This window comes from Cyrtonyx montezumae, unplaced genomic scaffold, assembly GCF_038088225.1.
Source record: "Cyrtonyx montezumae isolate F1298 unplaced genomic scaffold, pur_monq_1.0 scaffold_3, whole genome shotgun sequence".
Taxonomy (NCBI): Eukaryota; Metazoa; Chordata; class Aves; order Galliformes; family Odontophoridae; genus Cyrtonyx; species Cyrtonyx montezumae.
The window spans coordinates 96,288,142-96,309,274 of record NW_027072034.1 but is presented as its reverse complement, the minus strand read 5'-3'; the positions used below and the strand labels follow the sequence as shown (position 1 = coordinate 96,309,274).

Genomic DNA, 21,133 nt, shown 5'->3' with positions numbered 1-21,133 from the left:
CTCAGATTGGGTTAGTTAACAGGTTAATAGCAGAGCAAGGTATTAAACTGAACAGATACACAACCATGCTGGTGATTCCATCTGATAAATGTGTGCATTTGTTCCTAGCCCAAAGGAAGATTTGAAACAGCAGTAATACCCTATTTGGTACAGCGTTACGAAGTATAATATGGCAAAATAATATTACTCAGTGGCAAAACTTAAAATATCCCGATTTTGGCACTCAAAGTAATTCTCCACTTGCAGTACCCGAACACAAGCACAAATTTCTCCCATGAAGCACCCATAAATCAGAACACTGAATGACATGACTTAAAAAGCTTGGCACGGGAAAGAGATCTCAATAGTCTCAATCACAAATTCATTGATGCAATCCATATATCATTTATTGTAAGATGAATTTCCCAGCCAGCTCCTACTGTCATTTTTCTCAGGTCTCCCTTGTTGATGTTCAGGTTACATGGAGTAAAGTGTCATACTTAGAGAATTCTTACTGCACACATACACATACACAAACATCAGACAGCCAGTGCCTTATAAACATCTCAGTCCTTATTCACAGCACATGAAGTCATGTGTGGCAGGCAAAGGTTGGGTACAAACCATGAGGTTCATGATACCACAACATAATTAGCAGCAATTTAGTTGTGTTCTAAGAGTAGTTGTAGCCTTAAATGTGTGCCCACCCTGGAGAATTTCTCATACATACATTTGTATTTTTCCTCTCCGTTCTTTAACCTAGAAAACCCTAAGAAGTGGAAGTTAACCCTACATCTAATGAATAAAAGTGCTTCCAAAACATGAAGCTCAGATCTTGTAAGCAGAACTGGAGCCACCAAAAGCTACCCTGAACACTGCTGGATCTTCAGTTGGGTGTTCAGACCAAAAAAAAAAAATGCAAAATCACGACCACTTTTGATAATACATGCCAGAGAAACAATAAAATAAATTCACTATGACAGTTTCATAAAGAAGTTTTCATTTTTCCTCTGCTGTAAACTCATTATCCTCAGGACATCTCTAATTTACTCTTGTCAGCATCTTATCACCACTTGTTCAGTATCTTCCCTCTCTCTCATCTTGGATGTTCCCCCTATTTCATGTGCCCATTTTCCTGTGTCAGCAAGCCTTTTCATTAATTGCTCTCTCCACTCAGTTTCTGAAGTCTTGGTACAAACGAGCATCTGTAGTGAGAGGTTGCACTATACAGGCTAGATCCATGAGCAGTATTCAGAACAGGAAAAGGGTTTTGCTTCTCATAAAGCTGTAACACAGTGACATCTGCGTGACAACTTAATTCACCCCCCTCTGCAAGTACTCAGCTCCCCTTGGTTATAGAGGGAGGATGAATGAGCTCTAAGACAGGTCAGTGCAAATAAAGCATTGCTGTTGGTGTGGTTTACCTGCAGGTTAAAGAGCCATTCACTTGTTCTCCCCCAGTGGGATGGGAGAGTGAATCAGCACAGGCACTGACTAGTCACCTGAACTGCTAAATCCAGACAAGTGCTCGGAGCAGTCAGGAAGCTGATGTTCCTTCTGTGGCCTTTAGGCACAACCTGAAGGAATAAATACTTGACAGTGGATCACTAGCTGTCGTTTTTCCAAAGCTAAAAAGAAGTTTTGCCTTAAAAACATGTGAGTTTATAATAAGAGCTAGAGGATGCCCAACGAATCCATCTTGAGAAGCCATGGTAGGTGTAACTCTTAAGTTCGGTCCCTAAGTTAGATCTCTCCCAGCTCTCACATGAGAGCTCACATTGTTATCAAAGCCTGTAGAGAAGAAAGCGGGGCAGTGGCAGCTGCTCGTAAGCAGAAACTGCAGACTAGCTTTCAGAGAGCATCTCAAGTATTTAAAAGTTCAAATAAAGGAGGGTTTTTGTGTCTCCCTAGCTCCAGTCTTTTCATGCTGTTATTTTACTGATAAAATCTGGGGAAAATATGCTGCTGTTTTTATAGTGCAAGACGATTGGCAAGCCCCCACTTTAGAGAAGTGTAGGTTGCAGCACGCATGACTAACGATTAATGATGCTCATTAAAAAATGAAGTTCTGATGAAATTCATTAATGCTTGGCTTGAGTCTTGCTAACAGTTATGCAACATTAAGAGCAAGGCAATTACAGATCTTGGCTGCAACTCATTGAGAGATAAAAGAATACCCTTTTCCCCGTTTAACTCAATGTATGGCACACTGTACTATGGAAATCAACTGTCTTGAAATGCTTCTTGAACAATGAGACACAGCCTGCAGCTCCATTGCCACCTGCGGGTAAGCGCTGGAGTCTGTCAGCCCCTTCTGTTCCACAGGACACAAAGGAAGGTATGAACAGAAAATAACTTCAATCAAGAGCTGCCCAGTTAGTCGTGAAGTCACTTGAAGGAGACACCACCTTTGGCCTTTGAAGTGACTGCTACCACTTGAACTGCTCTATTCACACTCCAGTAACTTTGAAATACTGGCAAGTGGCATTATTCTAAACAGCACGGCAAGAAACTAAGATAAGGTTGAACTGCAGCCTAATTGTGGGGAACACGAACAGGGGATGGGAAGGAAACAAGTTATGGTTAGCAGCTTAAACAAGACTTCCAAGAGTATACAAGAAAAAGGTCACACTTCCCATATCAAAGCGAGTTCTGGATGAAAGAAATGTTTTTGTCCTTTCTTGCCAGCAGTAAAAGCACACTGTGAGACTTAAATAAGAAGAGAGAAAAGAGCTGTCCCTACCTGATCAGTAGCAAGTGCAGGTTCTAAAATGAGGCTGTGAGTAGGACACACACATTGACATGCAGAGAGGATACCAGCACATTCCTGTGCAGCTTGACTCTGCTGTGCTAATGGAAGTAAAGGCTTCCATTTAATAAATCCGATATGAATTAAGGGTGTGCGATTCTGAATTCATGCAAGGACCAGTTTTTGTTTTCCATAAGTGAGTGTTTTATACTGCTGACATTTTAATACATGCTGTATTCGAGTTCGGTGCATACACCACTATTTTCCCTCCTATCGCATGTCTGTAGTTTGATACCTATCTTGAGGAAAATGCCCTACTCAAGATCTCAATTTCTGGACAGGTCTTCAAAAACTCTGTATTATTCCCCACTGACAACAACTAGCTCATACAGAGCTCGCTTTCCATTTTCTGTAAAGCCAAGGCAGACAGTGAAGAAACGCGAGCTCCCAGTTTCAAGCAGCAGTTCTGCTTGGATGAGTAACCCCAGTTCTCCTGTCACTGAATATTTTTTCACTAAACCAAAGAATAATTTTGGTCTTACTCATTCTGTAGCAGAAACAGTACATTGACACAAAGCCTAGTGTTAGTAAGCCACGGGTTCAGGTCAGCGACAGCCAGCAGAGGTTTGAGAAACTAAGGCCATAGCTGTTGTGCACAGGGAACATTTCTGTGTGACCATTACACTAACAGAAAACAATCAGTGAGTTTAAAAGGCAGAGGCCTTCCAAATTAAGAATTATTATATATATATACACACACACACACAAAAAAAATCTATTTAAAGAAAGATGCATGGGTCTCAGGTCTACAAAGCTGGTTAATGCTTTCTCTCAAGCCCAAAGATACCTTTTCTTTTGCACTCAACAGAACTGTCCTGTTCTGCCCACACCTTTCTAAATACACAAAGACTCTGGTAACTCTAATCAAGCCCACTAAAACTAATTATTTTTTCTATTTAGTGTATGTAGGAAAGATATTTTCCGTGAGGAGGGAAGATCCATCACAGAGGTAAACTTGACAAGGAGAAACAGACTCAAGGGGAGGTTCAGGTTGGATATCAGGAAACAGTTCTGTACAGAAAGGGTTGTTAGGCACTGGAATAGGCTCCTCAGGTTGAGTCATCATCCCTGAGTGTGTTTAAAATCCAACTGGATGCGGTGCTCAGGGACATGATTCAGCAGTGGGTTGTTGTGGTAGTATGGTTTGGTTGCTGTTGGACCTGATGATGATGGAGATCCTTTCCAACCTGAGCAATTCTATGGTTCTACGACTCATTGTTCTCCTCAATAAATTCATAGTGGTCAGTTGCTTAAGGTTACTCAACCCTAAGTAATATCTGTCTCGGTGAAACCATTGTCTTCACAGTTGCACAAACAAAATGGAGGCAGCAGAATTTTACTAATACACATTATACATTCCCCCAAGCAACTGTCTAATGTAGTGCCCGTAGCACTGCATGCAGAGCCTGTAAAATAGGACCCAAGCAGTTAACACAGCCCTTACTGCGCACAAGTAGGAGCTGACAGCAGGATGGACTTCTTTCCCCCAGTTCCTCAGTTGTGCTCCCTACTGACAGCCATGCTCACTGCACCTCCCAAATGTGACACTTTAGTATCCAGTGACCAAGAGTCAACTTCGTGCAAGCAGAGTACTAGCCTGAAAGCATTTCACTTTCAGATGGGTCATTAATCCCAGAGAGATTTTAACGCATTTTAACACAAGTCAAAAGCCTTTAACAGCCCTTCAACTATTCCACAGTAAGTGCTTTTAAGTGTGGGGAAAGCAAAATCACAACAGATGCTAACAGTGCAGTTAGAAACAAACTTTATTGTTGCAGTTTGAAATTATTTACACAATATAAATCTCTTTCAAAGGTACATTACTTCATTTAATCAGTGGTAGAAGGCCTTACAATAGAGCTTCAATAACATTGAGTTCAAAAGAAATACAGTTCACTGCAATGGATAAATGATGCACCTAAACTCCACAACATACAAAAAGGGTCATGGGGACTTTCGGGGGATGACAGTGCCAGAAGATAAAGGTTGCTTTTTAAATTTAACTTATTCACAGCACATAAATGGACTCATGTTTAAAAGAACACTGGCAAATATTCAGTTAAAAAAAAAAACAAAGAGAAAGGACACAAAGAGGAACATACCCCTACTATGCTATGGCCCTGTTTCTGCAAGTAATTAAGGGTTTTAGACAGCTGGATTAAGACGCTTGAGACAGAACTAAAGAATCTAAGTTATATATTACAGATTGGATACATTCTTGGTGCTGAGACTATTCAAAGCACTTGTGTACAAAGCAGCATTACTGACTACCACAGATTGTACTGGAGATACAAAATGTTAAGAACGTTTCTACCTATCAAAAAATGAAATTAAAAAAAAAAGTCTGTCACACACTTAAGACTCAACACCTACTCTTTTTACTTTTGTTTGTTTCTTAATAACACTTGGAAGTTACTACCACCAAAAGCTAGGCATTTTTTTTCCCCAACCTGCTCTGTGTTTTATGGGATTGCATGTAAGTTTTTGATGCTTCTCTTGTGTGGTCTCCTTCACCTTGTGTTTTGCATGAATCTCTACTACATGGAGGAAAAAAACCCAACAGAATACCACACCATGAAAAAAAAATGCAGCTGTGATATCACAGAACATAAGGCTGGTGCAGTACCTGAAGTTATTTCAGCATTTAACGCCCATCAGGTTTTCAAGTGATGTGCTTTCCAAACATCCACATGACTTAACCAGCACCAGGACTTCCCAAGGTCAGCATCGCATATTTTGGGGGGTGGTTAATTCTAATCCTACACAACTGGGAACCCGAGACAAAAGCTGTGCATTTTTGTATAAGGCTACAGAAGCAAGTAGTGTAAGTTCTGCATCAGAAGGGAGTTCATCTGGTGAAGCCTGGCCACTTGTCCTAAGGTTAGACGACTCAGGCCCACATTCCAGCACATTTCTGGCATTCAGCAAGGATAATAAAACCTGTTATTAAACCATCTGGTGCAGAACATTATCTATACCGTTAAATAAATGAAAAGGCCCAACATACACCTGAAGTTTCACAAATTAACTGTGCCTAGATTTTAACATATAGTTAATTTTTCAGAATGCCTCCTCCCTTCCCTGGTCCCCTAATTTGGCTGGATTCTAGTTAGAGCACCTTAAACTGTACAGATCGATCACTTGAAAAAGTCACTTTGAAGCACTTCCATACAACTGGCACACGCAAACAATTTGCACATTTTCCTTTCCATTCCACAGCTCTAACAGCCACAAAAGTGGCTTTCTTCTGACATACCCCACCTAAATTTGTGTGGTTCCTCACTGCCAAGAGTTCCTTTAAATTACATGGCTGGCTAACAGAAGACCTATACTGTGCAAGACCAAAGGTCGTGGATTTTTATCTCTTTTATACCTAATGAAAACATTCAGCATGTAGCCTACGTGTTCGCATGCGCCTGTGAACACATTTAAAAGCACAAAAAGAAAAAAACAACACTGATAACAGACAGCTCACTTGAAACAAAACAGACGGGATGAGGTCAACCTCTTCTAGTAGCTACAGGGAGAATTACCCTGAGCAAGAAATTGTATTACAGTGGGCTATAGAAAACAGTTTTAATTAGAAAAGCAGTTACCTTAAGATTCCTTCTGGCAGGAGTGCCTTTTCTAGCTAGCAAACGTTTTAAAATAAATTTAAACTTAACTTTGACACAAACTTTACCCTTTTGCTCTTGTCCTCAAACCACGCAGTAGGCATATTCAATAATTTGCTACATTGAAAGTCCAAGTTCTCATTTCCATGGGGATTTCCTCTTAGCTATATTTACTGAGCCCAACCCACCTTGATGAACGCTTCTACGACAAGCTTACTTCCCAGCACCCTCATAACTTAAGTGTCAACACTGATAAGCATGTGTACCTTTCATCCAGTGCAGGGAGAGCTGACAACGCATGACAACTGCATCAAGATCGATTTGTCAGATGGACAATAAGATTAGCACACCAGTGTTTTCCAGCAGAAATACAGCAGGGACAAGAATATACCAACAGCTTGAAGGACACCACGCTGTTCAAAATTGGTACTGAAAGGCAACAGTACTGAAATATAGTTGGCCATTTGGAAACAACTGTCTATGCTTCACTTCCAAGGGCAAAGGCCTCTTTAGCAAGGGACTTTATACAAAATAATTCTGATGAGGAGTAGTATACTAATAAAGTAGAACACAATTTCAGTCAAAAAAACTTGGATTAAGTACAGAAAGGAAGCTTTTATAATCACGTTTCCCCCAATGAACTAGGGTCTGGGGGCTGCAGGAGAGTAGCACACACAGGAAAAAAAACCTCCTCAAGTTAAATCTCAAATAGTCTAAAGGAACTACCAATAATTCTAGTGTGAACGAAAATGACTGGCAGAACTACTTGAGTGATCTGAGGGTGAGGGGGTTATTATAAGCATTTACAAGTTAGCAACTAATCCTATTTTATGTCTATATCCACCAAAAACATTTAAATTCGGAGACTTCTATCACAACTAACTCAATTGCTGTCAACACAGGAGCGCACACTTAAGAGTACTTCAATTCAACATGCTTATGGTTTAGAAGTCACCAGCATTCAAGAATGTATAGGACATTTCTTTTTTAATTTTAACAGCCTTCCCTATACAGCAGGTACTTACAGGTACCTGTGATACATCGTTTGCCCTATCAGAACAGACTTTCTCTTCAAATTAGCACTGTACGAATTACTTTTCTCCCCAGAATCATTCCCAAGAGCAAGATGTTAAAAAAGCCAGCAGGGAAAAACGACACTGGGTGTCCAAGGCTACAAATGGATACCTGAACATAACGACTATGCTTTGTTACAGATAAATTTAACAAAAGAAGTCAGCACACGGAGTTAGATTTCTTCTTTACATGAAAATTTCTACAAAATAGGAGAGAATACAATGCAATACACAAGTCCATAAAAGCAAGGTACAGTACAATTCACACTAATTTACAAATGGTTATTTACACTGTTTTATATACATATAACAGTCAGATCTGGTTAATACAAATTTGGTAATTAACTTTTAAAATGCAAATCAAGACATAAATGAATTCAGAATTGTATAAGAACAGATCAGTTACTCAGAAATCTGTAATGCTTAAACGACTTAAAAAATTAAGCACTGATTAGCCAGATCTGACTGCAGAAATGAGAAGAAAAAAATTCACACTATTCTGCTTTACAAAAGCAACCAGGCCACTATGGTCTATTGACTTGATGCTATTTATGCAAGAATGCCATTATTAATAATCCTTTTAATATTTACATTACAGGTTTAACTACAGTAAGAATTATTAATTTTGGCATTTATGCCCTTAGCTTAACATAAAGGCAACAGAGTATCTTCTTGGCAAGTCACAGTCAAAACTACTACAGGATGTTTCTAGAGCTCAGTCTTTTTTGCCCTCCTTCAAATGTCTTAAAGTTGCCATTAAGAGACTGAGAGAAACTAATCAGAACAAGTACACATTCTCTAGTTTGGTGCTTTAGTACCTAACTTACATTCAGAATGTCCTGTATTCACAGTTTCAAGCTACCTTAAAATTTGCAACGCTATTGAAAAACCTACCGCTTCAAACTTAATACATCTGTAGATATTCTGTTGCAAATGAGAATATCTGAGTGCTACTGGCTAAATGTGATGTGGTACAAGAATCAAGGTAACTGGCATTTCATTTTGGAAAAGTTACAGTATTTTCTCAGAACCTTTTATCAGGAATTGTTTTAATCTGTACTTGTCTCGAAAGAAAGCTGATGCAAAGCAGTATTTAAGTGTGTAAAATGAAAATCAACATGCAAAATGAAAGCCTCTATCAGTACTGCAAAGTTGACCACTATAACCTGTGATAATCCTTGTGCTTCTTCAAAGTGGCTCAGAAAAAGCGTGCAGTATTTACTATCTGCTTGAAAGTGCTTTTATGGGAGATTCAGTGGAAATTAACTCTGTAAAAATGAGATTGAACTGTATTCACAAAGAGCTTTGGTTCTGCAGAAGCGAGTTTCCAAGTTTCCACTCCTACAGTTATTGCTACTTGAACTACATAAACAAAATACTACTGAAAAAAAGTTACACTAACTCCAAACTTAAACAGAACTGGTACTTGAAAAGGGAATGTGGGTTGCAAGCTGTTGGGAAAGTTAGTCAGGATCTGTGAAGTGCTGGATTTCCCAAGACCAATTGAATTTCACAGCCTCTTACACATTTTTAAAACAAAGCAACATCGACAGAAATAAAGACACAAATTGAAGAAAATAATAGAAAAAAAAAATCAAGTTCTAAAATCTTTATCAACCTTACTATCAAAGAGATCATGCCATTCTTGAAGGGACTACAAAGACAGCATGCTATTACTCAATATATGTCAATCATGCCTACAGGGGGAAAGTACAGAAAACGAGTCTTCAGTGCTTTCGTGAGCTCTAGCAACATCCTCTATATCTGCTACAAAAGAAAATATAAATGTCAATTTTAGCTATTTGTTTCTATTTAACTACCAAGATATTTTGTCCAGTATATTAGCCTCCAGCTAACAAACACTAACAAAAAAGGTTATCCAACTTCAAGTTACAGAAAAAAAAGCCCAGTTTTCCCCACTGCATTACAGTTAAGGTTTTGACTAAATAATTTAAAAAAAGAAAAAAAAAAGAAAAACTTTCAGAGATGAATATAAACAAGAGGGGAAAACCCAACCCTTGCTTTTGTAAAAACACAGAATGCCATTCAAAATGGTTGTTCAAGATGAAAATTCTTCATTCACATCAACCTTCTTTGTCTTGAAAGAATCAAAAAAGCTTTAAAGCACACGTGTATGTATATGTTATTTATATGTATATATATACACACACACACCAGTATGTCACAAAGCAATTTAGAATAAATATCTTTGCCGGAGTCTCTACAAAAAGCTCCCCATAATATTTACTCTTCAGTTAAGTTTGTGATTGCATGTGTATATGCACACACAGACTTTGTACATGTGGGCACTTAAGTGACCAAAGTGCAAAGTTTTTCAGAGTATACCCAAGAGCTGAGTACACGCCTGCCCAACTCCAAATTGCCTTGTTGGTTTTATTTTTGTTGTTTCTCCCTACCCCTTCTGAAAGAGTTTTAAAGCCTCTTTTCCATTTAAACTTACATACAGTTTTCTTAAGTAAACATTTTCTTTTCAATTCACATTTTGTGATCCAGACCATTCTTGGTATAATAGCTTTAAAAAGCTGTGTGTGACAATCAAAGTCCCACTGTTCAAGTCATATTTTTTCATGTTATCCTTCAAACCGGAGACTTTGAAAAGTAATTTGCTGCCACAGAAGAAAAACAGACTTACAGAATTTGCAACTACAGGACCGAGCATTTAAGACTAGAATCCAAGGTTAGATGATGACAAAGCAGAAGGAAAGACAATATACAATATAACAAACTGTAAACCTAAGTGTCTTGCTCCCCAGTGCAACAGGATCTCTGTTCACTAATTTGCAGTTCATATAGTCCATTCTGTCAGATACTGCTGAAGCACATCAGAGACCAGAATAGTGTTGAAATTTTGAATCAAGTTTCAAAAAGTTATACAAATTTTGGAACAGTGGTCTTTTGTTTAAGAAGTACGCTTAGTCAACAAGCAGCTTTCCCACAGAAGTTAGAGGTGGTACACTTGCCATCTAACACTGTGATGGTACGGAGTCTAAAAGAACTGGATGGCCACAGAACGTTCACATTTCTACAGCTGAACACACAGAAAGGAAAGTCGAAACATTACTTATCATTTTAGCAAGAAGGCTGATTCTTATACAAAAGTACTATAACACGGAGAGCTACCTTTTTCTCTATAAAATTAAAAAATAAAAATAAAAAAAGATTACCCTAACCTTTTCCCCTAGTTACTACACACCTGTGACCAGTATCTTGCATTTTGCCTGCACAGATCTAAACGGTTGATATCCTCTGTGTAGATCACTAATATAAGTTAACACAGCTCACTAAAACAAGTCGTTACACAAATCCTTTGGAACAACTTCACCGTCTGCACCCAACTTTTACAAAAACTGAAGAAAGCAGCAATGGAATCATGTTAAACTTAAAATAAATAATTCACATACAACATGTTAAATTACAAAAGAGGATTAAATTGCCTTGTCTACAACTTTTTTTAGATTTAGCAAGTTTCTAACCCATTTTATATCAACAGCAGTACGTATGCTCTTCATATTAAATTTAACATTGAAGGACTGTTTAGAGGCATTATTTATAAAGCAAGAACCACCAAGTGAGCATTACAGAACTTCAACAAATGTTTAGCTTTTTATCCAGTATCCATTCTCAGAAAAGATTCAGGGGCTGCCTATCCACTTGGCAAGTTTACTCCTCTTCTTTACTCTGGGAGAGTTAACATTGTGACCTCCAGCTTCATTTTGAAATACTGGTTAAAACGAACAATTGCATACCTATCCAAAGGGAAAAAGATCTGAAGTTAGGAGCAGATAACTTCCTACATGCAAACACAGACAGGCTAGGGCTAATCAGAAGTTCACCTATCCCAGAACCATGTTTCAAATATTAACCCATAGCAACTACAAGAGGAGGAAGAACAGAACAACCTTATTATGGTACTTCCTCAACAACACAACTGCACCACTCCACCCAGCTTGCTATAGTTTGCAAAACAGATGCTACTCTTAAGTGTATCAGGTGGCAATTCCATGCTTAAAGTTCTTAATAAAGTGTCCTACAATTTACAGATCCAAAAAAAACATAAAAAACGGAGGAAAAAATGAAATGCAAACAACTATCTTGTTCATTGGAAGAACGTTATTTTTCTAAACCACAACGTTCTGGGGAGTTCTCACTTGCAGTTTTACTTGCTTTTTGCGCCATCTAGCGGCCACTTTAAAGCACTTCTCCTTGGGAATAACTAGTCACAAGGCCGCAGAAGAAACACACATTGGTATTGTTTACAGAACAGCACAACTAAGCCTAGTAAACCAGCTTAGTCATTGCCAAACAAATATTCTAAACTGGAGCAGACTCATGCCAAGTAGTAGGATGGATCAATCTTCAAAAATAGATATATTCTGCTTGCTGTGACAAAAGACTAATAAAAAAAACGACAAACGTCTACCTGAAACAGAACCATTAGCCAGTGTTTCAGTATTCAGTAGACAGAACTTAATGTTTGTTGGCATTATGGAGGTTCTTCTTAAATTCCTAACTTTTTGAGATCAATATTCTGCGCAGTAAGAAGTAAGCTAAACTTCCTATACAAAAGGCCTATTTCTTGACTTTTGCAGTTGGGGACGTACATCTTCTGACAACTCGCACACCACAGCGACTAGTCTGCTTCTGTGCCTTTATCTCTTTGATAAAAACCTTTAATCCTTAGAAGCACTTACTCCTCTAGTTTAGTCTCTTGCCTTGCTACACTACCTATTTTAGCCCAAAGACACATATTAAGTTTAGAAAATTTTCAGGAGAAAGGAAAAAAAAGACCGTAACAGCTGTTTACACTTTCACTTCAAAAGTTGCAGTACAATCATGTAAAACTCTAACTTCAGTTTATGATAGCAGGGATACTTAACCAGACTGTCCCAAAATTCCCTTCCAACCTCAATTATTGAATGATTATATGAAGCAAGCATACTTACCCTAGAAAATCAAAGTCAATGGTAGAATATTTGGCTTGAATTAGGGCCCACAATCCCCAAAAGAAGTGGGAAGCCTTAAGGAAAAAAAATTGGGAAAGATTAGCATTGTATAAAAGGACATGTAAGTGCATTCTTATACTGAAATAAAAGAATCATCTACAAGAGAACTCCCCAAAATTCATCTCTGTAAACTTGCTTAATATCTCTTCATCAAAGAGATTGGTAAACAAGCATTATAGAACCACAGGCAGAATAAATCTATTGCCCTCTGGACACTACAACCGTCTTGGTTTTTAACCCCAAGAAAAATAACTTTGCATTTGTGAAACTATTCATCTATTGAGTAAATTGTTGTGTAATTATATACATCATGTTGAGAAAAGAGAAATAGAACTGCTACTACTGTTACTTATCTAGGATATTAACAGTAAGTTGCTTAATGTATTCAACTCTAATGTATATAAAAGGCTTCCATTTGAAGCTTTGATTACACCCTTAGATTATTATAACTGCAACTCACTTTCACTATTGACCTGGACAAAAGCATCATCTGTAGCTACGGAAGAGAATCTCCACAGCGTTCACACACTTGTAATTTGTACACTTCAACCATAACTGCTTTACTAGTCCACATAAACAGTCTGGAGGCCTATGTTCGATTTCAGATTGAAATCTATGGATCAAAATCACTATGAATGATGTGACTACTAGTGAACTTTCAAACAAACACAATGGACATGAGCTTGATAATCTCCTTATTGAAGGCATTTCTGGACCACTCAGGTTACATACAACACACTTTTGACTTCTATTCAGTTAATAACTGCTTATAGTAAACTGCTTCCCAGAGCTTGCATGTAACACTTTACCAGAAGTATAGAAGACACTTTCAGGCACGTATATCTGGAAACACCTAAAAACAGCAACCATTATACGCAAGCGTGAATCTTTCCTGCACCTCTAAGTTTAGGTAACTTTACCTGACAGTGAGCAGTTCGGAGCTTCACATCAGCATCCATTAATTTTTCTATTAGCAAAGCTTCCCACATTAAATGACACCTGCTTTTATTTGGCACTATTTGTGCATCATCGTGTGGTCTCAAGGCATATCTTAAGCTCTTCTCTAAACAGAACACTATCCTCTCCTAAAGATTAGTATGACCATGATTTAGAATTGACAAAAATAACACTATATATTTGACATAAGACCACAATCAGCAGTAACAGTAGATTATACAGATTTTCACAGAACAACAACAAATTGGTATTTTTCTAAGGACTTGTTTAATATCATCTTCCTAGAGTAGGACCTGTATTTCTTCACTATTACCATTAGCTTTTTGCCAGAAAACTAAAGGTATTACAGTATAGAGGTGAGCTTGGACTAGTCAGAAATAAAATAAGATCAAACTGGCATTTTAGCCTTAGTCAGCCTAAGAATAGTTTAGCACATTTTACTTCAGGAGAAAGCAAAATGAAATGAAGCTTTCACATCTGAAGAAGGCAGACTGACAGCAGACAGTTTACAACTCACAAGGTACAAGACGAGCAGGAAAACAGATTCTCACAGTCAGCCCTCAGAATACCTCCTGGGATTCTTAAGACTACAAGTGCATTTTGCTACAGTTTACATCACACAGTTTTCCAGAACACTGAAAGCAAGGGAAGAGTTATAGTAGTGCTAAAAGATTCTAAAAAGAGATCACCTGTTAAAAAAAGTTAAAAGTATCCTAGTTTTACTCTAACAAAAAAAATGAGGAAAAAAAACTTAAATCAGAATCTTGGTATGTCTTTATGGAGTTCTATATTGTTTTTCTGTTGTCTTACAAGCAGTTCAGCATAGACCCACCATAAGCTCTTGCCAACACAGGGACTTGCCAGTCAGTAGCTATACTTGCTAAAAATCTCATCATCTCTGAATACTCACTGCCTCTTTTCCTTGGAACCGACACACAACATGACAAAAACTTCCAGAGAACATGCTAAGAAGTTTTTCTTCACTAACACAGTGCACAAGTTAAGAAACTGACAATTACATTTGCCCACAGAGAAAAAATACAGCATTTAACATATTCATATCCACAGATTGTTATTTACCAGTGCAAACTGATTGACTTGAACATATAGAACTTCAACTTCCTTTTCACTGACTTCTGTGCCAAATCCTTTATATTCTTTGTAGGCCTCAAGGTAAGATCTCAGCCACTGTTCCTGTAATTTTCTGTTGGGATAAAGGCTGTAGTCTACTTCATTTACGCCTATAGGGGGGAAAAAAAATAAATCTGAATCTTAGGGTATCTAAAGAGATCAATAGAATCATAGTACTGGAATGCTACTCCCACTCTCCGTCCCTGAACACAAACACATAGATTGATGCAAAAAGATGACTTTTACTTTGATATGATTTTATCAGATCAGTTTTTCATTGACAAGAATTTCTCACACAAGAATCACACAGCATTCAACACAATGATTTATGGTGTTTTCAGCCATGTACACATTCCATTTGTTTTGGAATGCAACAAGTTTAGCTTTAGCAGAGATCTCAAAAAAAAAAAAAAAACACGTTTGCTCTGCAAAGTGGAAGCCTTCCTGAACATCAAATAGGAACTCATACAACATTATCCAAAGCTGAATCCAGATATGTATACATTGTCAGCTCATATTTCTAAGAATAAAACTTTAGAGTAGTCCACTCCTCCCTCCCCATAGGTAGAATTACAAGCCTTATCTCTGTAACTATTTTGTTCTGCCATACTGCTCTTCTCAGCCCACGGCTCCAAATTTGTCTGTACTAGACATTCTCAACAGCTGGCCACATGGAGTCTACTAGGAGTCCCAAGACATGGATCACAGCTGATCAACACCCAGAAGATGTGGAATAATATTTTTAATCCTGCTTCAAGGACAAAGATTGCTCTATGTTTAGGAAGTCATTCTTAGCCACTCCACCTCTTCCTTTGAAAAACACTCCTGGTGTCCTTTCCTCTGTTTCACCTTCCAGAAGATTAAAGCAGTATGTACATGCAGCAAACTAGACACTAAACATACTATTCCTGAGTAAAAAAAACACATTTACAATCAGTAGTACAAGGCATATGCAACTGAACCACTCTATTCTCAAAGCACTATATTTGAGATATAACACACAGAAAATACTAAGGAAATGTCAGACCTACTGTACAAGTGCATCAGGAAAGAGGCTACATTACACAGCTCTCTCTTGCACAGGGTAAGAAGCTTCACCTCATCAGATTACGTCACAAATCTACACTATTTCATACAGCCAAATGGTTGTGACCATATATGCTACTAACACGCGTGCCCATGTCAATTTGAAATTTTCCTATCTAATTCTCCTTCAGTCCTATTTTATGACCATTGCAATCTCCTAGCACTTGAATTCTTCCCCATGTCTGAACCTCAAATGTAGCAAAGGTGATGCACAGCTGCTCTTCGGTAGCAAAAAAATTACTTGTGTCAAACTTCTAACTGTACTTAGCTCCTTGAATATGCACTTGGACTCTCAAAAGTTTCAGATTAAATTAATCAAAAGCTTCCAAATGTATTCTGCGAAGAAATTAACTCATTTCCTAAATACTTAAATTTTAAAAACATCTGAATATACTTAGATTAACTTATCTGAACTTGAGATTTGAAAAGTAATGACAGGAACATAAACAAAGGCTCCTCCTTTCACCATACTGTACTTTCCACCTATGTTAATAATTGTATTTTATAATGATTGTACGTTTTCCCTATTCTCCATCATCCAAGATAGCACCATAAATCAAGGTTATTTCTCTGTTATGGATTAAAGGGAAGGAGTACTCATCAAAAGAACCTCAATAATCTAATGAATGAATATATCCACTGCTTAATTAAGTTAATCTGACACTTTTTCCAACCATTCATTCTTAGCCTCTACTCCACATTTGAGCACAAGGGCGAGTACTTAGCAAACATATGCAAAACCACTGAAAAAAAATGTAGAGTCTGCCATTTGTAACCACATAGCATATTCTGCACATTAAATAACTACTTATGCTGTTGCTGATAGATCCATGGTATGTATTTCATTAACACATTTTGATCCCATAAGATTAAGAGCTACATGCATGTATCTCGATGCACAAAAAAAATAGAACGTGGTACAAGAATGAGAATTCAAAAGTTTTTCATGTCCACTTTACCTCATAAATCCAATTTTTACCTGCAAATTCATTGAAGTGATTGCCAATGTCATAAGCCAGGTAGTTGTATCCAGAGTATTCATAGTCTATGAACTGCACATCACCTATGTGAGACAAGAGCAGCAACATCAGAGACCACATCAAATAAAATCATGGCCCTAATCCTTTGGTGTCCTTTGAAGTTTTAGGGAAACAAACAGCAACAAAAAAGCACATTTCTATCTTATTTGTACCCACTTGCGTGCACTCAGATTTTACAGTGCAGGACTTATTTTTGTGGCATGAGACTTCTTTGAATATTCATTCAAGAGATCTCTTAATAATCAGAGCTTAAAATGCTCTGTTAACGCTGACTAGCAAAATTTTAACTTCTACCACACGAGGGCATCAATTACCTTCAAAATAAGAAATATCGTAGAGAAGTCTTAATTTAGACTTAATGTAGAAATCACAGATCATCCTTTCCCTGACTTAAAAAATTACAGTCCTATTTATTCTAAGACAAGCATGCAACCATGGCAGACTAACATGCTGCAACAGGTTGCTTTTTCCTTTTAGAATGCTGATATTCCTTGCTTTCTTCAAGCACACTTACAAAGCAAGACTTTTCTAATGGTTGTCCTTTTTTAAGTTGGCTTAAACTAGTCTCCAGATACTGATAGACAATGGTCACAATAAGGAAGCTACCTAGTATCATGTAAATAAGAATTGATGGAGTATCATCAGCCTCAAATGTTTCTAAGTTGCTTTTTTTTTTTTTTTTTAAAGTCAGTGGTTGTCTTTGGGAAGTTGGGCAAAGTGCTTCACTCAAAGATGTTATGCAGCACTGAACCTGCTCAAGCATGTCTACACCACAGCAAGCTTTAAAGACATCAAGTTTGAATAACTAGATAAAATTAGAGCTCTTTTATTTAAAGGGAGCAACAGAAAGGGAAGTAGTGTGCTATTCACAGTGGAACCTTAAAATGTAAAAGCTTACATTTCCCATACTATGCTGGAATGGCTAATGTTCTAAGTTGTACTCTTCTGCCTCTCTACACTCATTCTTTCAATGTCTAGTTGGGTATTTACTTCATTAAAAACATACTCTTGTTTCAGTGAACAATCTTATTAACATCACTTAAAAACTTATAGATATTAATGCTATTATATCTCTATAAAGTAAATTAAGAATAATGCTAAAAGTTAACTACTAGATATTTTCTAGGCTAAGGATTGAGAATCTAATACTCTGCCTCATAAGAATTTATGAATATTGCACATATCAAAACAATAGCTATGTCAGGCATATGTCCCAAGCAAGTTAACAGAACAACTTTGTTAGAAGTGTTCCTTGTGCCTACGCAGTTCATCATTACCATGTTTGAAATAATAACGCATCTGTCTCTCCAGATGCATCCATCTTCTTGTCTAAGTGCTTACAATAGAAGTTAAACCCCAAAACACTAACAAAATCATTTAGTCACAATCCTCCAAGTCAGATTTACCCTTGCTTCCACAGAAAAAGAGGATTGCTTACCAAGGTTATGAGGTTAAACCTTTTAGGCTCTGACAAACCAACATGAGAATGCAAAGTGGCAAGCTCCTCGCAGGAAAATCTTGTTGGCAATGGAAAATTGAAGGGTCTGAAGGGACAAGAAGTTTTACAGCAGATGCAGCCAAGATCTTACGATACTGTCACAGACCAACTTCTGCCGCTACTTGACTGGCAGATTCATACACTTGCATGTGCTTGTGCTTCTCACTGGTTCTTTAGTACTTCTTTTAAAAACAAACACCTGTAAGTTACAAGCCAGTCAAAATGCACCGCCCAACCCTGGTTAATACTCTGCAACACAACTGACCTCCTGATGCCCCCCACCATACCGTCATTAGAAACTGACTGCGTTCAGCTTTTTCCCCACATTAGATAAAAACACAGCAGGTTAAAGTCTGCTTGTAAAGTACCAGCATAAAGATATACCTTAAAATAAATTTATTCCATGTCCAAATTTTATCTTGAACATACCTCTATCTGCCATTATGTTGGTTTTTAAATTCAGCCAAAATTTAATTCTTACACTCCCACATATAAATAATAGTCTTGTGAAATAAGACATTGAATCTAACAAGCTACAGATGATGCTGTTACCAGGCACTCTCCAATGGGAGGCACACACAAAAAAAATTGATGTGATAAAACATCTGTTCAGTGCACTCATGTAGCACTGTGCATATCACCACAAGGCAGCAACAGTGGCACATGTGATCTGTAGCAGATAAAGAAAATTTGGGAACTCATACGTGGTAAGACAAAACTTAAGAGTAAAAAAGATCCTGCATTCTTATTTATCTATTTCAGACTTGTACTAGCGAGGAGTTTTAACTACTTTCCTTTAGAAGAAGCATTGTTCTTATTGTCTAGATATGCACAGTATTAGAATTTGCTTTAAAGATTTACTGCAGTTAATACTGTAAATCCACTTCTAAAGGTATATTTACACTACAAGTTAATCAGTTTGCTTTCATATTTTAAAGAAGCATTGAATTTGTACATTCCACTGGTATCAATGTGAGTAGGGAAACCAAATACGCCGTCATCTGAGCACATCTGCATTTTACTGAAGAGACATTACTTAAAACTAAGCTCTGTCATCTCTCCAGAACAGCGATCGTTACCAACAGAAATAAAGGTGTTAAGAATATTTGTGTTTCAAGCTGTTTTCAACTTAGCACAATAAGTTCCTTACATCAAGGGATGCCTACCACTGTAGGCAACACAAGCTCATCTATGAACATTGTGTAAAGATACAAAATGGAATCCATGTTGTTTTATAAACCTGAAATTCAATTTTCAAATAGAAGATAATCAATAGGACATCTGTTCGATCTCCTCAGGGAACTGAAAGGCAGGAGGGTGATGACACCTCTCTCTATAACTGCCCTTCATTTTCAATTGATTAATGAGGTAAACATGTTAAACAAGCAAGTCCTAGCTGTAGTTACTACAGCAGAACGATGTATCGTAAGTTCTCTCCTATCCTGGTCATTAGGTGAGCCACTGATGTCCTACAAGACAGCTTCAGAGAAGACAGGGATCTAGGCTACTATCATATCTGAAATACAAAAAAAGGGTCATACACCCACAAAATAATTTTAGTTATCAATACTCAATATACCTTTGCAAAATTAAAAAAGGTTTCAGATCAAAACTAGAAGCCTTAAACATACCTCAGTCTTCAGAAGCACTGAGCACCCACAGACTCCTACCAAAGATCATAGAAAACATTGGGTAGGCAGAGGGAATAAACAGAACAAAACTAGCCATCTACCTACACACTTAACTTCCTGGCAGAATTTAACACATTCAAAAAGAACACAGATATAGATAAAATAATACTGGTATTTGGTCTTTTTGAACAGCAAGTATTTGAATACTTTTAGAACATATATTTTTGGACACTCCCAGCTTCTGTTAAAAAAAAAACAAAAAAACAAAAGCCAAAAACCTTGAACAGTATCAGAACAGGAGCTCTACAAATGTGTTACTAAGCACATTTCCATCATCTTTATGTCCAAACTGCAATTAAGAGCAACAAGAAGCTCTGAATTGTAACCTTCAAAGACTAATTTGCACTGATAATTATTATGAGTTATGTAAAAGAACACTGGCTAATTTCATATCCTGAGTGACTGAGAACAGCCATTAACAAAGCAGTGAGAAGAGGCAAAGTTCTCTCAGACACAGCATGAGCAAATTCAAATCAGGTAACTTATAACCCAGTAAATGAAGGTAGCATTTAACATGCTATTCCAGTCTCATAAATAAAATCTAAGGACATGAGATTGTTTCTCCTCAAAAGCAGCACGACAACTATGATTTTTCTTCCAAGTTAGAAAATTTAACATTAATATAATCCAGAGTCCAAGACTAAAAAAGCAAGGCACTGGGATAAGTTACTATAATTCTAACTGCTCTGGACAAGAGTCCTAGTATCTGTTGTCAGCCTGTAGTTTGAAAACAAAAGAATATGTTAAGTAGGTGTCCTGAGCATTTATAAATACAACAAATATGGTGTTGTTAAAGCCAATGAGTTATTCTGTGCCAGCTTCTGAAAAGGTAGATACACATTACCAGCACTATTTAAATCTTTAATGGAGAAAGAGGGGAAAATAAACAAACAAAAAACTAAGTAGTTAATCTAGAAGCCTGATTCTCTCTCCTCAGTTCCAGTTTAGGGTCAGCCAAGATGCTTTTGACACACAAGTCTCTCTGGATATTAAGTAAATTTAGTAAAGTCTCAGCATCATCACAGCTGTTAGCTACCTTCATACAGTCAGATGTCATTCCCAATGAAGTGCATCTTTTAAAGATTCTATTTTGTGCTTATGAAGTTCTCTATATACCAACGTAAGGTTTTGCTGTGCTTAACAGGACTCCAGCAAAACACATGTAAAATTATAGTTGAGCCTCTCTCCACTTCTAAAAATGACATTCCTTAAGATTGTACTAATGGGCAAA

At 37.4% G+C, this 21,133-nt stretch overlaps 1 protein-coding gene across 1 annotated transcript in view; it reads right to left on the bottom strand.

Annotated features, from left to right (window-relative positions):
* Positions 1 to 7,119: 7,119 nt before the first annotated feature.
* The window catches only part of ETNK1 (ethanolamine kinase 1), a 28,549-nt gene continuing 14,535 nt past the window's right edge, over positions 7,120 to 21,133 (bottom strand). Inside the window, exons 5-8 of the mRNA XM_065742480.1 lie at positions 16,653 to 16,736; positions 14,537 to 14,697; positions 12,440 to 12,513; positions 7,120 to 11,242 (exon numbers count right to left, since the gene is read on the bottom strand). Of these exons, the coding sequence (XP_065598552.1) occupies positions 11,170 to 11,242; positions 12,440 to 12,513; positions 14,537 to 14,697; positions 16,653 to 16,736 (392 nt within the window). The 3' untranslated portion in view covers positions 7,120 to 11,169. The remainder of the gene's footprint in view (positions 11,243 to 12,439; positions 12,514 to 14,536; positions 14,698 to 16,652; positions 16,737 to 21,133) is intronic.